Genomic DNA, 23426 nt, shown 5'->3' on the forward strand with positions numbered 1-23426 from the left:
TTCCCTCCCTTGGAGCTGCCTGCATCTCTGCCCTGTCCTTAAGGCAACACACACAACTCAGCTCTGGGGCTAGTTAAACCCTATAGTGCAGAGCAGGTTATATGAAGACTTGCTGGCTTCAGATGTATTTGTCATATGCTCAGAGAAGAGGGAAATATGTTGCATAAAAATGACAATGAAATCCTAACCTCTGAGCTGGGCGGTGGTGGCGCACACCTTTAATCCCAGCACTCGGGAGGCAGAGGCAGGTGGATCTCTGTGAGTTCCAGGCCAGCCTGGTCTACAAAGCTACACAGAGAAACCCTGTCTCAAAAAAAAAAAAAAAAAAAAAAAAAATCCTAACCTCTGGAGCAGATTGTGTCACCCAGCCTAGAGGTCTGCTCTCACATGTATGCTGTATTCTTTGGTGGCCGTATTTAGGATGGGACTTTCTGAATAGGTCATATGTACAATGAGAGACACCTAGCAGTGTTGGGGGTTGGGATGGAACAGACCTGTCAGATGGAAGGAGGGACTCCACTTAGCTAAATTTGTGTTGTGGAGCAGAACCTAGATCGGGGTAGAACTCACAGCAAATTTTAGCTCCCTATAGAAACTGTTACAGGAAACTGACAGTCTAAGCTGCCTGAGAAGCCTGGAAACTTTCTATTGTTGGGTAGTTCTAGATGAGGCAGATGGCCTTGGTGGACATACTGGGGAAGGAATCTGTGTGAGGAGTTAGCATGCTGACCCTGCACCATACACACATGCTCACATGCAGTTCATTCTGTCATTCTTTCTGTGGTGCCGGAGCAAAACCCAGGGCCTCACACATGCTAAGTGAGCAAGTTCTACCACTCAGCCACACCTGGCCCATATTTTAGTCGGTGTAATGGCCCATTGTCCCCGTTTTACCAGTGAAGCAGCCAAGACTTAGGAGATGTGTAACTTACCTCTGGGACAAGTAGCACTGTCACTCTGTCACCATCCCAACAAATTCTTGAACATGTTCTGATGTACAGGTTGTTACTGAAGAAAGAATGAGGCTGGAGGGAACAGTGCCCCTCCCCCAGCCCCCAGTTGCCATGTGTTTAAATACAGTAGAAGTGTTCTTCCAAGGGTACTTTCTCTGTCTTGTCTTCACTTTTTCTCCTCTATGATGCCCGTGTACCTGAAGGATAGAGAGGCCTCACCCCCACTGTCCTCTATTGTCAGAAATGCCTCTTTAGATACTTCCTGTCCACAGGCAACTAAGCGCGCTCAGTACACATGCCGTGGCAGCACCAGAATAGGGAGAGGCCAGCTCTGTCGAAGAACGGGGAGGTTTTCAGACGCTAGGTAGCACACGGACAGAGAGGATTCTGGGGGGAAGCACAGGAAAGAGCCAGGTGACTGTCTCAGAGCCATCTGCACCCAGGCTTGCTTAGTGTAGCACAGGGAAGAGTTAGGAGAAGCTAAGGGGAAAAAAGTTTTCTAAGAGGCAGAGTTTTATCTAGGTCCAGCTTCATATTGCCATGAGAATCGTGGCACACTGCTTCATTCTCCTGGCAGTTAGAACAACTTCTGAGTGATTACCAGGCTGCCAACTGGTCCCAGTCAGGTCTCTTCCCGGGCAAAGGCTTCATTTCAGGTTCATGCTGCATGTTATAGTTATGTCATCATCAGATCTGTCCTTCCTAGCTAACTAACCACTGTGACTCTCCTTTCCTTCCTCCCTGTCCATCCACCGCCATCACTGCCACTGTCCCCTACAAATATCTTGTTGGCCTCAAAAGTTCAAAGTTGCCCTGTCCCTACAGCCTTACACCCAGTTTTTCTCTGGGTGGCTCTCACCCTATGGGGTCCTGTTTATCATTGACTTTTTCCCCCTGACCTTTGACGTTAGTTTTGAAGAAGCTTCCTTTACTCCCACCTGTTTGCTGTTGTATCACAGAGATGAGTGGCTCTCCTTTCTGTCTGCCCCCAGCAAAGCCACACATGCATGTATAATTGTGTGAGTTTAGGCCCCAAAGAGTGAAGTGGTGCAGGGGAGGCATTCATGAATTAGTGAAGCCCAGTGCGTGCTGCTGAAGTTGCTTCAGAACCCCTTGGAGTGTGCATGTTGGGATCAGCCTGTGGTTCACAGTGATCCTCTCTGGAGGAACCCCGCTGTCCTTATGCTGTCACAAGTTGACCCGGGCCTACTTGATAAACATGCTATTTGTTCTTCCAGTAGTGAGGGGTACTAAGCTAAATGAAATCTTGTAGAACCCCTGCTCTGTACTTGGTGGTTTTGACCCAGTTCATGTTTCCTTATCACACCCACCCTGGTGAAGCGTGTGTTAGATCCTATTTCAGAAGCCAGGCTGTTGTGGCACACACTTTTAATCCCAGCACTTAGGAGGCAGAGGATCTCCGATTGAGGCTAGCCTGGTCTACAGAGTGAGATCCAGTGCAGCCAGGGCTACCCGGAGAAACTATGTCTCAAAAAACAAACACCCTCCCCTCAAAAGATAAATCCCATTTCAGTAGGAGCTGTCTTGGCCTTACCCTACATGCCTGTAAATTTTCAGTCTTTCTTTTCTTTTTCCTCTCTCTCTTTCCCCCTTCCCTCTTTTTAAAGGCAGGGTGTCACTGTGTAACCCAGGCTGGCCTTCTACTCATGATCCTCCTAGCTCAGCTTTCCAAGTACTGGCATTACAGGGTTAGGCCACCACACCTGTCTACATTTTCAGTTTTATCGGATTTTAGAGTGGGCTGGTTAGAGGGCTCAGTGGGTGAAGCCCTCACCATGCAAGCCCGACAACTTGAGTATGATCCCAGGACCCATGTAAGAGTGGAAAAAGAGAAATAGCTCCAAAAATGTATCTTCTGACCTCCACATATGTCCCATGGCACCCACACACATATACATACACAGTCGTAGTAAGAATAAAGAAATTTTGCAGCTCATTTACCATGGCTTTTGCAAAGAAAGGGTTCTAACAGTGTGCTCCACCAGACGACAGGATGGGCAAGACCCTCACCCTTGCTACCCTGTTAGGACAGAGGCACCTGATGGTTCTTGAATGCCTTTCCATCTCAGTGGAATTGCAGGAGAGAAGCTGAATACATGTACTGAGCCAGTGTTGTGGGGATTTGGGGATGTGGGAGAGAAAGCTGAAGGGCCTGTCTTTGGGCCTATTCCTGAAGAGCTATATCAGAAGTGGTCTGGAATGTGCTGTAGTTCACAGGTTCGGAACTCTGGATATACTAGTGTTTCTTAAGGGTGGATAAGCAAAGCTTATTTCTGTTAGTCTAGGAAATTTAGATGCCCTTGTCCTGTGTCCATGGTTTCCTGTTTCCTGTATGTCTGTTTGCCTCCAGTCAGTAGGAGGCCAGCCTGGACAGAGCACCGAGCACACACTGTCAGAAATTTCTTCCAAATGTCACAGGTTTCAGGGCTAACTCTGCCCTCTACTGCCTACAGTCTCCTTGTCTTCCATTTGAGGAGTGAAGATAAGATGCACCTTCTTGCTGCACTGTTACAGTGGCTTTCAGCTTTGACTGCATAAATAAATAAATACAATAGCACAACCAGCTTATACAATGAGGTTACCAACTTAGACTCAGAAAATTACATCCTCTTCTCTGAGCCCAGTCAGCTTCAGGCCTGAAGGGTAAAGTGCTGACAGCCTTGGAGGGATTAAGATGTTAACCCTTAGAGCCTTTAAGAGGTAGGCAAACATACTGTTTCTCATTTACTCTTAAAACCCAGTAAATAGTAAGGACGAGTCAACATTGACAGATTCAACAGTTACGCAAACTGCCCCAGAGTCCCCCCGGGTGTGGGGGTGTGCCTTGGATCCTTTGTGCATTTTGTCCCTTACCTGTTCAGACAATCACCCTCCCCTCTGTACCCCCCTGGTTATTGGAAGGAATGGTCCCTGCTTTATTTATATACCCTTCTGTGAGCCTGCCTGTTCTTCCAGCTCCTGAAATGGCATAAAGGCTGCTAGAGACTCTTGTTCCTTAGTCAGCGGGTTGGCCTTTTTTTACAGCCACTGATCAGCAGGTCTCATCTATGGACTTTGAGGCTCAGCACTCTTCCTAAACTCATTCCTTTACCTGTGGAGCCCTTAATGTTTACCATAGACGTTCCACTTGTGTCAGGGGTTTGGAGCCCTTACCTGTCAGATAAGGGACCTTAAGGGTGAAGTGGAGGCTACCTGGTTGCCACATTTTGTGTACTTTAGTGGTGATAAACCTGGACCCTGGCTTATCTGCCTCATTCTTGGCCCTTGTATTCTTTCCTTTATGCCTGTGATAGCTTCCTGTCCCATTGTGACAAATCTCTGAGGAGACCAGCTTATGAGGAGGAAAGATTTGTCAGGTTTCAACTATAATTTGTCCTTGTTGCTTTGAGGCCTGTGGTGTGGCAGCACTTCATGGCAAGGTGTGACACATTGGAACAAAGCCACACCTCATTCTGGCTGGGAAACAGAGAGGGAACAAACTCGGACCTGGCTCCCAAATCCCAGTCAAGACAAATCCCAGTGTCCTAACTTTTTAAAAACGTTTTTTCATTGTATTTATTTTGTGTAGTGTGGGTAGGTGGGTTATGTTCCATAGTCCTTGTGTGGAGGTCAAAGGACAACATGGAGGAGGAGTTTGTTCTCTCCTTTCACGATGTGGTCCCAGGGATGGAATGGAACTCAGGCCATCAGGCTTATTACAAGTACCTTTACCCACAGAGCCATCTTGCCACCCTGAGAGGGAGTTGGGGGGATGAGAGGGAGAGGGGGGGAGATAATTTGCATATAGCTCGGGGCACTTGAGGGGGGATCAGTTCTCTCCTTCCACTGGGGTCCTGGGGATTGAACTCAGATCGTCAGACTTGATGGCAAGTGCTTTACCTGCTGAACCATCTCACTAGCTATAGCCTAACTTCATTTTATTGGGCTTTCCCTCCTAAAAGTTTCATAACATCCTATTAGTGCCACATGCTAGTGACCAGGTCTTCAACACAGGTGCCTTTGGGTGACAGCTAAGATCCTTTCCCAGCAGCTCCCTATTCTCACTCTGCCCCTTCCCAGCACAACTTCTGAACATGAGATGCCAACCCTTCCAGTAAAAGCCTGCTCCCCAGCTCCCATCAGTATGCTTCATTTTCATCTGGCGTGGTTTTTTATTTATTTATTTATTTATTTATTTATTTATTTGTGATGCTTAAGGATCACACACAGGTCCTACATACACTAAGCAAGCATTTTGCTGCTGAGCTGTGTTTTCAGCCCTGGATCTGGTTTGTAATCACATGTTTCTTCCAGATCAGAGGCTGCCACTCTGGAAAATTAAAGTTTGGATAACTAACTTGTCCAGTGTCCCTTGTCCTGTTAGCAGTCTGTGTACCCACCCCACAGAAGCAGAGGTCCAGAAGGATCAGCTCCCTGGCTCCTCCTCCCCACTCCTTTGGAAGCAATGAGCTAGAGTCAAGCTGAGTCTCCCCTCCCAGACTTGTGCTCATGGCCACTGTGCCACCTCCACTTGACGGAGGAGGGAGTGCCAAACTGGGCACCCAAGAAAGCTGGTCCCCTGATTTGTGACAGCTCCTAACGTCCTGGTGGTACTCTCAGGCTGTGAGAGCATCACTCAGGAAGCCAGGCAGGAGAGCTAAAAGCAGGAAAGCAGAGCCTGAAGGACTTCAAAAAGGCTGGGCGGGTGCTTGGATTTGGAGAAGCCTCATTTCACAGATCTAAAAAGTTCAAAAGTGGGAAAGAAAACAGACAGGAAAACAGAGAGAGAGAGAGAGAGAGAGAGAGAGAGAGAGAGAGAGAGAGAGAGAAGGAGAAGGAGAAGGAGAAGGATGCTAAATACCAAGAGCCAGAACTGTTTTTAGATTTGCTGCCTGCTCCTGATTGATAGTGAAATAGCTCAGCAGGTAAAACCCTGATGACATGAGTTTGAACCCTGCAACCTACAATGGAAGGAACCAACTTCTGAAAGTTGTCCTCTCTCCTCCACACCCCAGTCATAGCATGTGTGAACCTATGTGCACACAACTAATTAAATTTAATGTTCTAAATCTTTGAACAAGAGCTAGGATGTAGCACTATATATATATACACAACACACGTACTACATACATGTAACAGACACGTGCACACATAGACTCATGTGCGTGTACTATACATGTATAACACACACATGCACACATATAAAATAGGAATAGGGATAAAAACAAAAAGACTAGCACAGTTTTTATAGGGTAGTAACTGGGGGTGTTTAGAAAACAATTTAAGAGAGAGGTAATGGGCCTTGATGGGAAGTAGAAAGTCTGGGGGCTGAAGTGTCCACCCCACCGCTGAGTGAGTGGCTTCAGACTTCTAGCTACTGTGGGAGAGGAGAAAAGGAATCAAGCATGGCTCCAAGAGCTCATCCCTTAAAGATGAAGGAAATAAGGTGCTCAAACAAGCACCTTATCTGGAGGAGTAACAGGTTCTGGGAAAGACGATGAGTTTGGAATTTGGCATAAGTGTTACATACTGGTTAGATATTCAAGAAAATAGTTGGGTCTGTGGATCTGAAACATAAGGAAGCATTTCAGTAATCCTTTTCACATTTAGTGTGTGTGTATGTGCATGAGCATACATGTGGAATCATGTATCTTTTTAGGTGGGTTCTGGGGATTGAATCAGATCATCAAGCTTGATGACAAGTCTCTCTCTTCACTGAGCATCTTGCTGGTCCCATTACAGTATTTTTTTACACAGACTCAGTGTACCTGAAGCCATGGACCTAGATGATATCAAAATAGCCATGGGGAGAGAGGTCAAGCACAGCTATGTACGAGCGCTTTTCTGAAAGCTGAAAGAACCATGGACAGCATCAGAAGTAGCAGTGGGAACAGGAGGAGAGACCCAGGTGGTGCTAAGGCAGAAGCCACATCCATGAGTTCAGTCCAGAAACTCTGGCAGCTCTAGAGTTCTCCTTCTGTATGCCGATTTGGGAGCAAACACAAGCTAAGCCAGCAGAGAAGTAGGGGAAGAGGATGAGTCTGGCCCAGCTCATACCAACTAACTGGGGTTTCTCCTAGGGCAGGGAGTACCCTAAAGAAACTCATATTTGCTGTAGGTATTGTCATGGTCCCAGCTCCTATAATACGAGAGCCAGCTGGCGGAGCTTGCCTATCGGGCAGTTGTGGTCTTCCTGTCACTCATTGTCTCTTGCACGGGGCTGCATGGGAGTTGGCATCACTGAGAAAAGCCATGGGTCTGCTCACACTGTTGTGCTCTGTTTCCTAGAGTCTATCATAGGGAACTGCATGGATAGAAGTTCTCCAGGACAAGCAATGGAGCTGCCAGATCACAACGGGCTTGTGTATCCAACTCGGCCCTCAGTCAATGAGCCTCTCAGGTCCCGGACCCTCCAGAGACACCACACGATCCAGAACAGTGACGATGCCTATGTATGTTGTCCCCTCCTGCTGCTTAGAGGTGGGATGGTACCAATCTTAACTTGAAAGCAGAACTTCCCCTTCTGTATCTTCTCAGAGTCCAGCCCTCTTGGATTTTCCCTAACAGACCAGCCTTAACTCTGGTGGCATCCCAGAGTAATCTTTCATCCAAATGTTAGACTTTGGAATCCAATAAGCTGATATCTGAGGTCTTAACCTCTCCTAGAAATCTAAACCCAGGCCTCAACCTGTGAACCCTCAATTCTTGGTCCTTTTCTGGCAACTGTTTCCCTATCTCTGGCTTTCTTGAGAATTGACCTATCATAGCAAAACCAGTCAGCTGGGACACACCCAGCCACAGTAGCACCTAGATGTCATCAGCCAGCCATTTGTGGCTGTTGAAATGTGACAGTGTTAAAGTCACACAAAATTGCAAATTTAGTTCTTCCACCATACACATTTCTCATGCCTAGCAGCCACCTTGTTAGACAGAGCATTGAGAACAGGGCTGTCCCCTCAGAAAGCAGCCAACAGCTCTGTGCAGCAGAGAAAGGGAGTTTTGGAGTGGTGACCCAGGACATCCTTTGCCTGAGCTGCTGTGGAGGGAACAGGGGTCCCCTGAGAGTGGCACATTGTCTGTCAGCCTCACTCTTTCTGACTGTTTTCTGCAGGTGCAGCTGGATACCTTGCCAGGAATGAGCCTGGTGGCAGGAAAGGCACTGAGCTCTGCCCGAATGTCAGATGCAGTTCTCAGTCAGTCTTCACTCATGGGCAGCCAGCAGTTTCAGGATGGGGAAGACGAAGGTAAGGCCTTGTCCATGGATACTCCTGGACAGTTCCCCAGAGGGACTGCTCCAGACTTCTGTAGAAACAGTTCACTGTGTGAAGTGCCACACACAGTGTCACTTGCCATGCATCTCCCTGAGAGTGTATGTGTAAGGGGCTCTGGCTTCTGTCAGCACAGGGTCATCACAGTCCAAGCTGCAACAGGAGGCACCTTCAGTAACAGCTCTTTCCACATTTCCTTAGAGGGCCTCATACCCTAGTAGAACATTCCTGTGTCTCTATAGAGCCAGGGCAAGAGACCATAGATAGAGGCCTGATAATAGATAGGTCCACCCTTCCTATGCTTCAAAGGCAGAGCCTTAACCTTCCTGATCCCAAGTCCTTATCTGTGGAGACACACAAGAGGGTAGTATGCATGGCCTAGCTTATATCTTGAGGGATGCTGGCCTCCTGAGGGTTTGTTTATGAGTGCAATGCCCAGGAAAAGTGGCCTGGCCTGGCTCCTTGTGGGCACTCGATACAGTTGTCGTCCCACCAATGTCAAGAAAAGACTTCTGAGGGGTTTCTCGTCTTCTCCCCCATATGTCAGCTGCTTATGAGGGTTGTGAAAGGAAAGGGGAGGGTCGTCAGGAAGGGCCCCTCAAGTCTGAAAGGCCTGCTGTGGCCCAAGTCAGAGCAGGAATCAGGCTGGGTTTGCTAGACTAGTGCCTCCCTCTCCTGCCCCACATCCTCCCCTCCTCTCCTGTCTCACTTGTTCTTTTTGGTCTTGCAGACTGTGGGGTGAGTCTGGGAGGTCACGAGCATCCAGGCCTGAGTGATGGCAGCCATCATTTAAACTCCTCTCGATATCCATCTACGTGTATTACAGACATCCTGCTCAGCCACAAGCACCCCGAGGTCTCCTTCAGCATGGAGCAGGCCGGCGTGTAGGAGGATATGGAGAGTGAGTGTCACCCTGGTCAGAACCCAGCCCCGTGGCCCAGTGCCAGCCCCTGATCCCTTCAGAGTGTATATTCCCTGTGTGGCACCTTGTAACTTGAGTGTCACTCTTTCCATGCAGCCTTCCCATCTGCCTAATGTTTTCATTAAGTTCTATGTTAGTTTTGAGATAGGCTGAAGTTTTTATTATAGAGAAAAGGTATGTGGCCTACCTCATGTTATAGATAGTATGTCTCTTATGAGATCCAGTGAGCTACAGCTGCAAAGGACAGAGGCCAGTGACCTTTGGCCAGCACACTAAGAAAGGGAGCTAATCTTTACACTCTATCCTGAAGGGTGAAACCCAACCAAAGAACAGATCCAGCCATGCTCCTTCGTTCATTGTTTTTGTTGTTGCGTGTTTTGGCGTTTTGGTGCTGGACTTAGAACCCAGGGCTAGGCAAGCGCTCTACCACAGAACTCCAGCCCCAGCTGGACTTCATAAGGAGTAAACAAAGGGATCTATAGTCTGAGGCCCATGCTGAAAAGGTGGGCTGACTGGCACTGCTGGCTTAATAAAGGTGTGTGGAGGGTACTAGGTGTTCTGTCTCTATGGAGATAGGAAGACTCTAGGAAAGTGAAGCCACAGACAGAGGCATGACAGGGCTCAGTGTGGCAAAGCTCATACAGTGACACCTAAAAAAGACTTCACTGAGGGCCTTCGGACATGTGGCTTGCTGGTAGAGCACATGCATGGCACACGCAGAACCTTGAGTTCCAGCCCCAGTACCATTAGAAAGCAGTAGGAAGTACGCGTAAAGACTCGAGCCCTGCTCCTTCAAAGTAGTCCTGTGTCTGTTTCCCAGGTGTGTGTGCAGCTTGAGGAGGAGGAGGCTGATCCTAAACCAACAGTGTCCAGCAACGGTGCACCACTTTGCCATCTGTGTCTCCACCAGAACAGTGCAGCTCCTTTCCCCACCCTGGGCACCAGTAGGCCGCCGCTTGGGTTGTGAGGGACTTTTGCTATGTTTGCTTGTATGACCAAGGCACCAAGGAAATAAACAGGAAAATCTATGTTCTCCGCCTTCTGGGAACCGGCATCTGGTGTACTTGAGTTTCTGGTGTTTGGAGGTTTGCTTGTATTTTGTTTTGGGAATTTTCCTTTGGGGATGATTTTCTTTTCTTCCTCCCCCACCTCTGCTAGCGTGCTCTCTCTCTCTCTCTCTCTCTCTCTCTCTCTCTCTCTCTCTCTCTCTTTCTCTCTCTCTCTCTCTTGGTTTTATTTTCTCCATTTCTGAGGCAGAGGAGCCAGCGGTTAGTATTCAGGGGCTGAACGTCGGGACCCTCCCTTCCGCAGCCTCTCTCCCTCTGCTCCAGTCTGCCAAGAACAAATGATAGACCGGAGCTCAATGGCTAAGAAAGAGAGAGTAAAAGAAAAAAAGAAATCCAAGCCGGGAATCTGACACAGTCTCCTTCTGGGAGCTACTAGAACATTATCTGGCCCAGCAGAATTCCATCAGAACCCAGCATAGGTTGAGTGGCCCTGCTGCTGAAGGTTCCAACCAGTATGGCTCAGTGTGGGCCTCTGTGTGTAGCTCAGCTGCCCTCCAGCTACCATACAACTGGTTCCCCCTCATGAGTGAACACCCAGCAGTGGTGCACTGTGCTATTTGTGTGGCCTCCATTCGTACTCTCGGCTGCGTGGTAAAAAGGACCGTTGGTCCAGTCATGTGTGCATATATATGAGTGTGTATATATGCCCTTCCCTTTCAGCCTCTGTCACAGACTAGAATAGGAGGTTGTATGGAGTCCCTTAGCTTCCTCCTCTCCCTAGCATCTTCGGCCCCTACATTTTAATTCTTGATCATGTAGGAATTGTTTTTGGTAAATGTTGATATTATTGTTATTATTGTTATTATTAATAAAGACAAAATAATTTTTGTTTAAAAGAGAATTGTTTAACCAGATTCTGTGCTATTGAACTGTGGCTTGCGCCTTCTGTTTGAAGCATTTTCCTTGGTATTGGCATTGTGAGCCACTCTCCTCTGTGCCATGGACGGATGCAGTGGCCCCCCTCCCCACCTGAAGCAGCGCATACGCAATAGCTAGTTTTTATGTCCTTACCCTTTTCTCTCTGCTGATAGAAACCAAAGTCTCCTCTGCAGCCTGGGGACTGAGCGAGGTCTTGTTCTCTCCTGGTCCTCAAAACCAGCGAGGAGTAGTCTCTGTTCTGACTCTCATTTCTGAGAGCCAGGGGTCTCCAGCCTCTGCATTTGCACAGAAGAATGCAGTTGCCTAGCATGGCATCCAGATGTTGACAGTAGGGTCCCTACCCAGCTTATCCTTCTCCACTGACACCAACAGCTTGCTTCTGAGCCCACTGTCCCTTGAGTGGGTTTGTTTTCAATGCAAGAGCTTTGCTAGGGACCTGTTCCATGGTCCTGTATCCTCCAATCTCCCCTCCACATCATGGGGTCATTAGTTACTCACCAGAAGTCTGACTTCCCAAGAAAGCTTGAAGAACTGTTGTTGGCTTCTAAGTTCAGTCCTACTCTGATGTCCTGGGCGTGCTGCTGCTCTGAATGCTCGGCCTGACCTGTTTACATGGTACTGGATTGATGGAAGAGCAGATGCCACCCTCCAGAGCCACCCAGAATGAAAGCCAGTGAGCCTATTAACCGTGCCATCTTGCAAACTGTTTTCAAGATCACCATTGCTTTATATTGTAGTAACCAATATGCGCAATATGTTGAATGTATATGAATATACTTTGCTATTTCTGTTCTTTGAAAATGTAAGAAGTATTTTTTCTTTCTCATTTCTGTTAAACTTAAAAAAAAAAAAGGCTTAAAAAAATCTCCAGATTCAAGTTGCTGAGACATTTTGTCCTTGTTTGTGTGGGACATTTACAACTTAGTAACTTGGTTGGACAGTAGGAGGTTGTGGAAATAAAAACTTATTAAGTTCTAACACTGATATGTTGTTTGCCTTACAGTTCAGAGTCTAGCTGAGGGAAGCACATGGGGTGGGGTGGGGATGGAGGGACACAGGTGTCTGGAGAAATCCCCAGATGTAGGGTGGGGCTCTGACAGTCCTCCCTCACCTTGCCTTTGGAGCCTGGCAAGTCAACCTCACACTGTGTCCCAGACATCCATGTGGACTCTAACCCCTCCAAAAGGCCACATTTGTGTTTACAGAGTTGGTGGAAAATGGATTCCGTAGGGTCTTCAGGAAGGAGAGCCTTGAGTTGACCCTGGCTAGAACATTTCTGAGGTGATCTCAATCAGCTGAATGATGAGATACTCAAGCACAGGGTAGAAAGAGGCTTTGCCTATTGTTTCCTTCTGTCTGTTCCTCGGTTCCAGAATTTCCAACAAGGCAGAATTTCCAACAGGTCCCAGGCACAGTGAAGAGAGCTAAAGTCTTGTGAGAAGACAACTCAGTGACTTTGGGAATATCAAGCATTTAGAAAGAGTGAGAGAGGCTGGAAGAATGGTTGAGTGGCTAAGAGCACCAACTTCCTGCAACTCACACCACCCCAGAACTCTAGTTCCAAGGGATCTGATATGCTCCTCAGGCACCTGTATACAGATGGCATACACTCCTAGAGATAAAAAGGTTTCAAGTCTTTGAGCCCAAAGTTTCAATGGGATTGTTGAGAGCAGAGGATACCATCTCAGGCAAGCCCCCAGAAGGTCTGAAGTGCACACTGCTGCTAGAGGTGAGCTGGATTTGGAGCCAGTGATGGGCCCTAAGGACTCGCAAGAAGTCATTACACCTTTTGCCACAGGTGCTGCCCTGGCAAAGTCACTAGGTGCCTTCAGCTAGATGTAGGGTGGGTCTCCAGGGCAGCAGGATTCACTCTCCTGGAACTAAACCTGGACATCTCTTGGCACAGGGAAGGAGACTTTCTGAGTGTGTGCTGGTGCCAGGCCCCACCCACTCAACCACAAAACCCTTAGTCTCCTGAGCAGGAGGCAGGAGCAATATGCAGAGTTGGTGACAGTGCCCTTGCTGTAACAGGGCTGTCAATCAAGAAACCTTGGAAATTCAGCTGCTCAGGGAGACCCCAGCCCCAGATCCCCATTCCTACCAACACCATTTCTTACCGGGTACATATTCCAGAAGGGGCTGCCACCAGCAAAGGCCTGTGCCTTCCTGTGACCCTTTGCCAGTCTGGGAGCTTTTAGTGTACCAATGTTATTCATCCAGTGAATGTTTGGCAAGTCTCTGGTGCCAGGCCCAGCCAAGGACAGAGTCCCTGCATTGCCCTATGCAGATGACCTGCTGTATTGAGACAGACATTGTGAAATGGGCTACATTCATGGCTCCTGAAGCTGCCAGCACTCCCACGAGTGTCTGAGGATCCCAAGCCAGCCCTCGCCCAATGCAGAAGTCAGTTTGGAGGCTCCCAAGATGAGGAAGTGAGGGGGGGTTATAGAAACCATAATGATGAGCATTGTCTCCACTCCCTGGACCAACCCTGGGCACCCAGCACCTCTAACAGTGGCCAACCCGGGTGTCAATCTATGATGACCCCATTTTATTATTGATCTGCCCAGAAGGACTTCCTGTCCAGAATAGTAAGGCACTGTTTAGACTAGTTTAAGCCAAATGTGTCTTGTGATAAAGTGGCAGACACTAGCAAGTAAGTATGAAGGGGATGGGGAGGAAAGTGAGCATGGTGGTATACACCTGTAACCTCAGCACAGAAAGCCAAGGCAGGATTACCCCAAGTTTGAGACCAGCCTGGGCTACACGTATCAAGACAGGAACACACTTACTGCTCAGTAGCAGGTTTTCCCAGAGTTCTCTACTCTAATGTCGTGGATTCTAATCCCTGAGCCAGGCATGTCCCTGAAAAAAAATATGAAGGCTCAGAAGTCAAGAAGCCACCATCAGAGAACTAGAAGTCAGACCTACTTCCAGCCCCAGGGGCACCATCTCAAGGCTGAGGGGCAAGAATGCCCTTAGCAGCTCTCAGCTGCAGTTTTCTGACAGGCAAAATACCAAAGGAGAAAACCTGGCCTCCTGCCTTACGGGATTTCTCAAGTTAACTGAAATCGAGATGAGGACCTGAGCAAATGTTAGGCTCGAGTAGTTAGCCACCATGATTTCAGTAATGAGCCAAAGAGTAAGGCAAAACTGGAGAGCAGGCTGGAGGCCAATGCTCAGATTCCTGCCTCCAACCCCCAAAAGATCTAGGAAGCTGCTCCGAGCGGGGGGGGGGGGGGGGGGTAGGGGGGTAGCCTTCATTCTCTCAAGCAGGCCACCTCCCTCTGCATGGTCCCACAGACATATGGGACTGGGTTTTGTCCTGGAAAAGATGTCCCTGCAAGCCAGGCACCTGCCTTGCCCATTTCTGCTGCCAGCAGCCAGGGTCACAGGCTGTGGCCTAGTAATGCAAATGTGTTCATGACAGTCAAATCGGGATTCTGGGACATGGAACAATTGCCATTTGCTGCTGGTTACCTTTCAACAGTTTTGTGCACATGTTCCATGGTTAGCACAAGTATCTTAGAGCTCTGGAGTTCAGGAGTTCAAACCATGCCTAAAAACATGGCAGAGTGGTATTCCCTCTGAAAACTTCTGAGTTTTCATTCAGAAAAAATAGGCACCTTCACTTCCACCAGCATCCATGGATTGGATTAGGCAGTCAATGCCCCTTGGCTCATCACTGCTGCCAGCACTCACATTGTCTACCCCTTGTTCCTGTTCTCCAGTCTTCTCTTGCATATTGAAGGACCTCTGTGATTACTGTGCCCTCTGAATACCCCAGGCTCAAGCTCCTTAATCACATTTTCCATGTTAGGCAACAGGCATGGGTTCCTGGCATTAGGAAGTGTAGACGCATCTTCCCCGTCCTGTCATTCTGCTTCTCACAGAGTGACTGGGTTCATAACGAAGGCATGGCGTGTCCTGTCATTATCTTCACTTAGCAGATAAGAAACCCAGGGGTGAGAGATGAGGTAACTCACCCAGGTCACCCTGAGAATAAGCATCAGAGCCCAGGTTCAAACCAAGGTTCTCTCTGGTTCCAAGGCCTCCTGGGATGGGAGTGACCTGGAACCCAGCCACTCCCAGAACTGGTAGAGACTCCTGGCTAGTTTCTAGAGAGTGGGGGAATTTCCTAGGGAGATGGGCAGAGCACATGCCTGGGTTCAAGGTCCATCCCTGCCCTGCCTCCAGGGCCGGGAGATGTGGGACACAGCAAATTCCTTCCACATTGCCAGTTCCTCATCTTGAAGCAAATTCATCGGTGAGGCCCCAACAGATGGTCTCAAAAGTTCCTTTTAGCTTGGAAATTCACAAGTTCCATGATGAGGTTTCCTGGGTGATCTGGGTTTTGTTTTGTTTTGTTTTGTTTTGTTTTGTTTTAGATAGTCCCATGTAGCCCAGGCTGTCCTTAGACTTTCTATGTAGCCAAGGCTGGTTTTGAAACCTCTTGCAAGAATTGAAGACATGGGCCACCATACTCAGCCCACCATACCCAGCTTCCCAGCTCATTCATACTGGGGATCAAGCCTAGACCCTTAGCATCCTGGAGAGATATAGGATAGTTGAACTACACCAGCCCTTTTGATGGTCATGGTAGATGGTGAGGTTGTCTTTGGAGGGGAGGCTGGGTAACATATACACATAACAAAAACCCTAGTGGCGCTAAGGTCTAGAATGAAACAATAATAGACTCCTTGACTAGCATGTACAAGGCCTTGGTTTCCATCCCCAGCAAAATAGACACACACAGACACAGACACAGACACAGACACACACGCATGCACGCACACTTTTCTTCCTTCCTTCCTTCCTTCCTTCCTTCCTTCCTTTCTTTCTTTCTTTCTTTCTTTCTTTCTTTCTCTTTCTCCTTTTTTTTGAGACAGGATTTCTCTGTGTAACAGTCTTAGTTATCCTGGAACTTGATTGTAGACCAAGTTGGCCCCGAACTCAGAGAGATCAACCTGCCCCTGCCTCCTGAGTGCTGGGATGAAAGGTGTGCGACACTGTCATCCAGCTATACACACACTTTTTGTTTTGTTTTTGTTTTAGTTTGTTTTTTGTTTTGGTTTGGTCTGGGTTTTTTTTTTTGTTTGTTTGTATGTTTTTGGTTTTTTGTTTTTCAAGACAGAATTTATTTCTCTGTGTAACAGCCCTGGCTGTCCTGGAACTCACTTTGTAGACGAGGCTGGCCTCAAACTCACTGAGATCCACCTGCCTCTGCCTCCCAAGTGCTAAGATTAAAGGCATGTGCCACCACTGCCTGGCCTCACACACATTTTAAAGCTAGGCTTGGTGCCATATTCTAGCGCTTGGAAGGATGTAGTTTGATGTTTTGAGTAGGAGGTAGGCTTAAGCTACACAGAAAGACCTTGGCTCCAAAAGGAAGAAAGGGACGGGGGAGGGATGGAAGGAGGAGAAGGAAGGAGCTGACAACTCCATATTGGCCTCATGTCTTCTGAAGTGTCAAAGGGGTCTTCATCCTCAGCCTGGGCCCCTGAGCCCCTCTGCATTTCACCCAGGCAAGTTCCTGGTGCCTCAGCTGTTCTTGGATTTAGGGATGGGAGGCCTATCAGGCATGTGGCATCTGGAGATAGGCATACGCTACCTGGGGAACCAGGATCAACTTCTTGTAATGCAAGAAAACTTTGGGGCAGGATGTGAATGTAGGAGCCCGAAGTTCCCTACCCCAACCCAACTCCAGGCTCAGAGGACAATTGCAACACATAGGAATACAGGAAGGAGGATGGTGCAGCAGTCATAACTGTGGAGACCCCCTGAGTCTGCAGCCACTCCCCTGCTTCCTCCACCTGAACCCTTGATCCCAGCTCTGCAGCCCCCGCAGCTTCCTGTTTGCCCACTCTGTTTGTCCAGCCCCAGGAACACAGCTGATCCTTGAACTCTAAGTTCCACATCGTCAGGACAAGTAAGCAGAGACAGGGCCAGGGTTGGGCTTATCAGCCTTCCCTCCCGGCCCCTGCCTACAAACATAAATAGGCCAGGGAAGAAGAGCTGGGCACTCAGAGACTGTTGGAGAACTCCAGGGAGGTAAGTGCTGCTACCTGCCCTAGGCTACTCTGGCTCCCTAGTGCCTCACCCACTCTGTGGGTTTCTGGGACCTTTTCCCACTCTAGATGCTTCTTCCACTGGCTTAAAGGTGGGGTGCAAGTGTGGGGCTTCTCTATGACAGAACCCCCCTGCAGCTCAGCAATTCTATTTCTTCAGGTCACCCATGCGGTTCAGGATGAAAGCTGTGGTGCTGGCCGTGGCTGTGCTCTTCCTGACCGGTAGGTGCCTCCAACCCAGGGAGGCAACAATATTGGTGCAGTGGGCTTCTGCTTAGGCCTCCATGGCCTACCTTCCTGGGCACAGAGAACAGAATTCTCTCTGGTCTCCTTCCCAATTCCAAGTCTGACACTGCAGCTCAGACCTCAGCCCAGAGCTGGCCTGACATGTGTCTCCCCTCCATCCCCAGGGAGCCAGGCTCGGCACTTCTGGCAGCAAGATGATCCCCAGACCCCATGGGACAGAGTGAAGGATTTCGCCACTGTGTATGTGGACGCAGTGAAAGACAGCGGCAGAGAATATGTATCTCAATTTGAAACTTCCGTCTTGGGAAAACAGATGAAGTAAGGAAGAAGCCAACCTGGGGCCTGGAGCAGGGCAAGGGTTGTCTATCCAGGGTGGGCAAAGAGGCCTGTGAGAAGATGATGTAACTGAACTAGCCAAATCTTCACCTGCTATCCTACCTTTGGGCACCATGGCAGGGTCCAATGGAGGAATAGGGATGGGACTCACCTGGGTGGTGGGTAACCACAACCCTTCTTTCTGCCTGTGAGTGCAAAAATCTCTTCCCCTGGGTTACCTCTAGTACTGGTCAGCCAGCACAGAAAGGGAACTGGCCTGGCAACAGGCACCAACCCCATCTTTGTCCTTGGTACCTCAGGCCTGGTATACTGAGGAATGTGGAAGGCGGGAAGAGTGTTAGAGGGGTGCGTATTTGGGGGAAACTAGGAACATAGCAACTGCACGTTCGGAGATAGGTGGCACCCAGGACTGCACCAATACCTGGGGCAGTGCAGGATGCCTGAGGCTATCTCTCAGCTGCTCTCTCCTCCTTCAGCCTGAATCTCCTGGAGAACTGGGACACCCTGGGCTCAACGGTTGGTCGCCTGCAGGAACAGCTGGGCCCAGTGACTCAGGAGTTCTGGGATAACCTGGAAAAGGACACAGATTGGCTGAGGCAGGAGATGAACAAGGACCTGGAGGAGGTGAAGGCGAAGGTGCAGCCCTATCTGGACCAATTCCAGAGCAAGTGGCAGGAGGAAGTGGCTCTCTACCGCCAGAAGGTGGAGCCTCTGGGCGCGGAGCTGCGCGATGGCGCGCGCCAGAAGCTGCAGGAACTGCAGGAGAAGCTGACCCCTCTGGGTGAGGATCTTCGTGACCGCATGCGCAAACACGTTGATACTCTGCGCACAAAGCTGACTCCCTACAGCGACCAGATGCGCGAGCGCCTGGCTGAGCGCCTGGCCCAACTCAAGGACAGCCCCACCCTGGCTGAGTACCACACCAAGGCCACCGGCCATCTGAAGGCGCTCGGGGAGAAGGCCAAACCCGCTCTGGAGGACCTGCGCCAGGGCCTGATGCCCGTGTTTGAGAGCTTTAAGGCCAGATTAATGAGTATGATCGATGAAGCCAGCAAGAAGCTGAATGCCCAGTGAGGCGCCCATCTCCACACCCCACCCCTGCATTGGCTTTCTTAGAATAAACTTTTCCAAAGTGGGATGGCTTCTTTCTTTGGGGGACCATAGGGAGAACACTAAAGGGACATCCAGGTTCTTGGGAACTTGGTGCTGCAGTGGGGATTCCTTCATACAGGACTCAGCTCTCCAAGCTCACTCAAGCCTGGCGCATGGCTGGTTAGGAGTGTGAGACAGAATCCCTGTCCTAAGAAGGCTCAGAGGGAAATAGATGGCCAGGCAAAGCAACAGGGAGCCCCTTGAAAAGTACTCCACAGAGGCTCAAACCACTAGTTCTGTAGCCCAGATTGGGAGTGGCTGGGAAAAGAACTGCCTTTAAGAGGACAGGTTTCCTGTGCCTGAAGTGTTTCCAGGTGGGGTTCACCTGGGCAGAGGTTGCAAGCATCTTCCACTCTCTAGAGCCAGGATCCCTCAAGGATTCAGAGACTCGAATTGTTGCCCTAATTGTGCTAATAAAATGCCTGGAGCTTAACATTCTCTCTTTCACAAACCCCAAACCCCTCAGCAAACAATTCTCTTTTTCTCTCGGCAAGATTCCCACGCAGTCATCTCCCCACCCAAAAACTGGCCTACTGTGAAAGACAGCTGTCACAGTGGCTGTAGTCAGTCTACCTGCCAGTTGGGCAAAAAACACTTTGTGATGCTGATTTCCACATTTATTAGAGAGGCCTTCCTATCCATCTCCAAATCACGAATGATGGCCATTATGTCTATGTTAGCCTGGGAAGCTGATGTGAAGTTAGTGAAGGGAAGGTGGGACAGGATGTGTTGTTCTTTAAAAAAAAAAAAAAAAATACCAGCGCTGGTTTCATGCAAATTTAGTCCTAGCACTCGGGAAGGCAGAGGCAGGTGGATCTCTGAGAGTTTGAGACCAGTCTGGTCTACAGAGCCAGGACAGCCAGGGCAACACAGAGAAACCTTGTCTTGAAATACAAAACAAAACTTTTATTACCACCAAAGGACCTGAATTCAGTACTTGGGACCCCACACACACACACACACACACACACACACACACACACACACACACGTGTAATTTAAAATTTTAGTACATTTATTTTAAATATGTGTGGATTTTCATGTGCCACAGAACACATGTAGAGATCAGAGGACAACTTGCAGGAGTCAGTTCTCTTTCTCCATGTGAAGTCCCAAAGACCAAACTCAGGCCACCAGGATTAGTGTAGCAAATGCCTCTACCACCTGAGCCATCTTGCCAGACCTCATTTATTTACTTATTCATTTTATTTTGAGACAGTGTCTCTGATAGCCCAGGGTGGCCTCAAACTCATTTTGCAGCCAGATGATCTTTAACTTCTCATCTTCCTCTTCCTGCCTCCATCTCCCAAGTTACAGGGATGTTCCACTGCAGCAAATTCATTCAGTGCTGGGGTGTAAACCCAGAGCTTTGTGCATGCCAGGCAAGCATTCTACCAATTGAGCCGCATACCAAGCCCCAGATGTTTAGACCAGCGGGCCGTGGGCACACATAATTACTTCAATGTTTTTTTTTTAATGTAACCAATCACTCATGTTCAGACGGGTGAGGGTGTATGCACACCAATCATCTATCTCTCACTCAGATGGCCCTTCTTCATGCTCATGTTAATATGCGTGTGGTCTTCACCCATCCAGAAAGTCCTTCTCCCTCCTCCCAAGGCTCCTTTTGCATCCCCAGTGAATCTCCATGAGCCCCAGGATGAGGGGATGGGCTTTTAAATCCCTAATCACACAGAGCTATGACAGGTATCAAGCCAGGTTTGGGTGGGAAGGTTTCCAGATCGGACACTAACACTGCAGGCTCTGGGTGGACAGGAAGAGAAGCCCCTGATGGATTTCCGAGAGAACACAGTCTAGGTGCCTGTTTGCACCAATGTTGTCCAGAAAAGAGCCTCCAGTACCTGGCAGAGGCTCTCCCGGTGACAACAAAGTAGAAAATGGACAGCTGGCCCTGAAGTGTGCTTGCTTTTGACCCAGGGTAAATCCTATCATCCCTCTCAACATTGGTCTTTTATTCTATAGTGCGGGAGACCTGTCTTGTGACCCCGGATCTCTCTGGAAGTAAGTGCTTCTGGATGGTAGGGACATAGTAAACAACCCTGTTGGGACTCTGAGGACATTGGGTCTCCATTTCCATCTACGAGGTCAGCCAGTTTAGCTATCACAATGAGGACTGATCACCAGTCTCCTGGGCTGCGCCGATGCCTGTCACATGCTTTTGAATACAACCATTTCATGGTCACAGCAAACCTGCTGTGGAAGGACAGACAATACCCATTTTTTTTTTGCTGTGGAAGAGCAGACTGTACCCACTTTATACATAAGAAATGGAGGCAGCTATGATGCAGTGAGGTCAAGACTTAGCCAACCAACTCCCAACTTGCCTCCTTCCTTTCGTTATGTTTAAAGAGACCAGGCAGCCTGGACCATGCAAACCAGCTGCACAGGTTTTGTGATCACATCTGACCACAACACTGAAGATGATATAAAAGTGCTACCTGGTCAGAATCCACACTCATTGTCCACATTGTCCTACACTTGACAGTTAATCACAGACTGTAATTGCAAGACCAATACCTGATTTGATCTTTTACATAAGTGCATCAAGGCAAGCAGGAGCTAGTTCTACTTACAAAGAAAGAAATGTCCCAGAGACAACTAAAGAGGTGGAGGAGGTACAGCCCCAGGTCCACTCATCCCCATGCCCAGACATCATGGTACATGGTACACCCCACTCATGGCATCTTCTCATCCAGCTTTATTAGGTGCAGCTTGTTTAGGTGACATCTGGGGAGGGGTGAAAACATGAGAATGCTTTCCCTTTCAAACAGCCTTCAGGGGCCACCCACGGGCCCGGAGGCCAGCAGGATGGATGCACATGCACATTTGGAACATAGAGGTCTCAAGGCTCAGTAGCTGGAGTTGGTGGGGCCTCCGAGGAAGAATCCCAGAGGCTGGAGAACTTGTCAGTAAACGTGCTCCAGTAACCTTTCAGGGAGCTGAGGCCACCGTCCATCCAGCCCCTGGAGGTTAAAGCAATAAGAGGCATCCATAGAAGTGTGTGTGAAAAGTTCCCCTGAAGGCAGTCAGACCCACAGCCTGCACCCAGGGCCCTACTAGCTCTCTAAGCCATCAGCACCACCTCACCTAGCACTACCCTCACCCTGCAGCTACCTGGGCAGATGAGATGGCAAAGGAGGTACAGGGGAAGCTGAAGAAACACCACCTTCATCCAGGTTGGATCAGACAGACCTTCATGGCTACCCCCCCCCCCAATAAACCCTCTTTCAGGCTTGAAGCACTGAGCACTGGGGAAGGGGAGGTTGTTGCTTAAGGTAGGCCTGCCTTTGTAGTCCATACAAATAGTGTCCTGGAGGTGTCCCATTTGGTGGCTCTGCATGTGTGGGAGAGAGGGGGGCAGCCTCTCATTGGAAAAATTATTGGAGAACTCATGAGCTGCATGACCTAGGCCAGGTCGCCTAACTTCTCTGAGCCAGTGTTCTCATCTGCAAAGTTGGAGAAATAATACCCTCTCCACAGCCTGTCCTGAGGACAAAGAACATTTGTCAACATCTTTTGCTACATAAGGCAATATCAAATGCCAACCAAAGCCATTGGCCGGGGGGCAGGGGTAACAGCCCATAGTGGGCAGATGTCTAACTCAGATTGGGCCTGGGGCAGAGCCCTGAAACACAGACTGAAACCAGAGCAGGTAGGCCTCCCAAGGAAGCCTTTAGGCCCCTGAATAGAGAAGAAGACTTGCAGCAAGTGCTCTTTGTACCTCAGGCTGCTCTGAGGAGAAGTGGAGGAGACTGCTTGCTCTGCTTCTCACCTCAGCCACAGTACCCAGAAAAGGCCCCATAAGGGAGCAGAGGCTTAGACAGGCCTAGACCCTGAGTAAACTTGGGGAGCCGCAGTCCCTGTGTGGGAGTTTCAGGACCAGGGCAGGGGTAAGAGGAGAGGGAACAGGAAAAAAGGGCCAGTGGGCATACCTGGCCTGCACAGCCATCTCAGACTCCTGCACACTGGTTAGTGCATCCTGAACCTTCTTGGCGGCATGCTCCATGTAGCCCTGCACGGAGCCCAACAGCAAGGACCCCTCTGCCTCTTTAGCTCCTGCAAAAGAGCAGAGTTGAGCCATGCTAGCCCTCAGCTCTTACCCAGCCACCACTTACCAGGGTCCAGATCAGCTCCCACAGAAACTCCAGGCCCTCCCCCCAACCCCCACCAAAACTCACGGGCAGATGCCAGCAGTGCCAAGAGGGCAACAATGAGGAGCATCCGGGGCTGCATGTCACCAATGCACCTGAAGGAAATTGTTTTGTGAGTGAGGGGATACTGTGGGAGGATCCGCCATATGGAGGTCCTTCCCTGGAGAATGCCATGGACTCTTGGATGAATCCCAAGCCTCTCTCTACCGATATTAGCTCTCAGTCAGGGAACTATAGGAGATCCAGGTCCCAAGGCAGGGTGGAAGGTGGAGTGTAGAAACCCTTCACAGAATGGGACACCTACCCATACTCGGCCCCCAATGACATCAGGTTTCTGTTCTGCTCTAGACCTCATTGTTTCTG

The 23426-nt window shown here is 49.2% G+C and overlaps 3 protein-coding genes across 7 annotated transcripts in view; 2 read left to right on the forward strand and 1 right to left on the reverse strand.

Moving 5' to 3' along the window:
- Sik3 (SIK family kinase 3) overlaps positions 1-11941 on the forward strand; it is a 228531-nt gene extending 216590 nt beyond the window's left edge. For 3 of the 5 annotated variants that reach the window (XM_035443651.1, XM_035443649.1, XM_035443648.1), the window contains 5 exons: positions 7242-7405; positions 8065-8197; positions 8952-8959; positions 9048-9122; positions 9964-11941. In XM_035443651.1, the coding sequence (XP_035299542.1) occupies positions 7242-7405; positions 8065-8197; positions 8952-8959; positions 9048-9122; positions 9964-10110 (527 nt within the window). In that variant the 3' untranslated portion in view covers positions 10111-11941. Of the gene's footprint in view, positions 1-7241; positions 7406-8064; positions 8198-8951; positions 9123-9963 lie in introns of all 5 variants that reach the window. The other 2 variants (XM_035443652.1, XM_035443650.1) reach the window with 2 other exon arrangements.
- A 5253-nt stretch (positions 11942-17194) lies between these two features.
- On the forward strand, positions 17195-18874 carry Apoa1 (apolipoprotein A1). The gene is made up of 3 exons (XM_035444500.1): positions 17195-17379; positions 17568-17721; positions 18216-18874. Exons 1-3 carry the CDS (start codon positions 17325-17327, stop codon positions 18811-18813), a joined length of 807 nt encoding a protein of 268 aa, XP_035300391.1. The 5' UTR covers positions 17195-17324; the 3' UTR covers positions 18814-18874.
- Positions 18875-21754: 2880 nt separating this feature from the next.
- Positions 21755-23148, reverse strand: Apoc3 (apolipoprotein C3). Its single transcript, XM_035444213.1, has 3 exons — positions 23091-23148; positions 22845-22968; positions 21755-21875 (listed from the first exon to the last, which is right to left on the reverse strand). The coding sequence occupies exons 1-3, from the start codon at positions 23143-23145 to the stop codon at positions 21755-21757; spliced, it is 300 nt and encodes a 99-aa protein (XP_035300104.1). The 5' UTR covers positions 23146-23148.
- Between the last annotated feature and the right edge of the window lie 278 nt (positions 23149-23426).

Source organism: Cricetulus griseus, chromosome 4 (genome assembly GCF_003668045.3).
Source record: "Cricetulus griseus strain 17A/GY chromosome 4, alternate assembly CriGri-PICRH-1.0, whole genome shotgun sequence".
Taxonomy (NCBI): domain Eukaryota; kingdom Metazoa; phylum Chordata; class Mammalia; order Rodentia; family Cricetidae; genus Cricetulus; species Cricetulus griseus.

Coding starts and splice junctions, on each gene's coding strand:
- Apoa1 (XM_035444500.1), top strand. CDS start 17,325: ATGCGGTTCAGGATGAAAGCTGTGGTGCTGGCCGTGGCTGTGCTCTTC. Junction 17,380..17,567: donor GGCTGTGCTCTTCCTGACCG/GTAGGTGCCTCC, acceptor CTCCATCCCCAG/GGAGCCAGGCTCGGCACTTC. Junction 17,722..18,215: donor GTCTTGGGAAAACAGATGAA/GTAAGGAAGAAG, acceptor CTCCTCCTTCAG/CCTGAATCTCCTGGAGAACT.
- Apoc3 (XM_035444213.1), bottom strand. CDS start 23,145: ATGCAGCCCCGGATGCTCCTCATTGTTGCCCTCTTGGCACTGCTGGCA. Junction 22,969..23,090: donor GGCACTGCTGGCATCTGCCC/GTGAGTTTTGGT, acceptor GCTCTTTTGCAG/GAGCTAAAGAGGCAGAGGGG. Junction 21,876..22,844: donor GAGATGGCTGTGCAGGCCAG/GTATGCCCACTG, acceptor TTTAACCTCCAG/GGGCTGGATGGACGGTGGCC.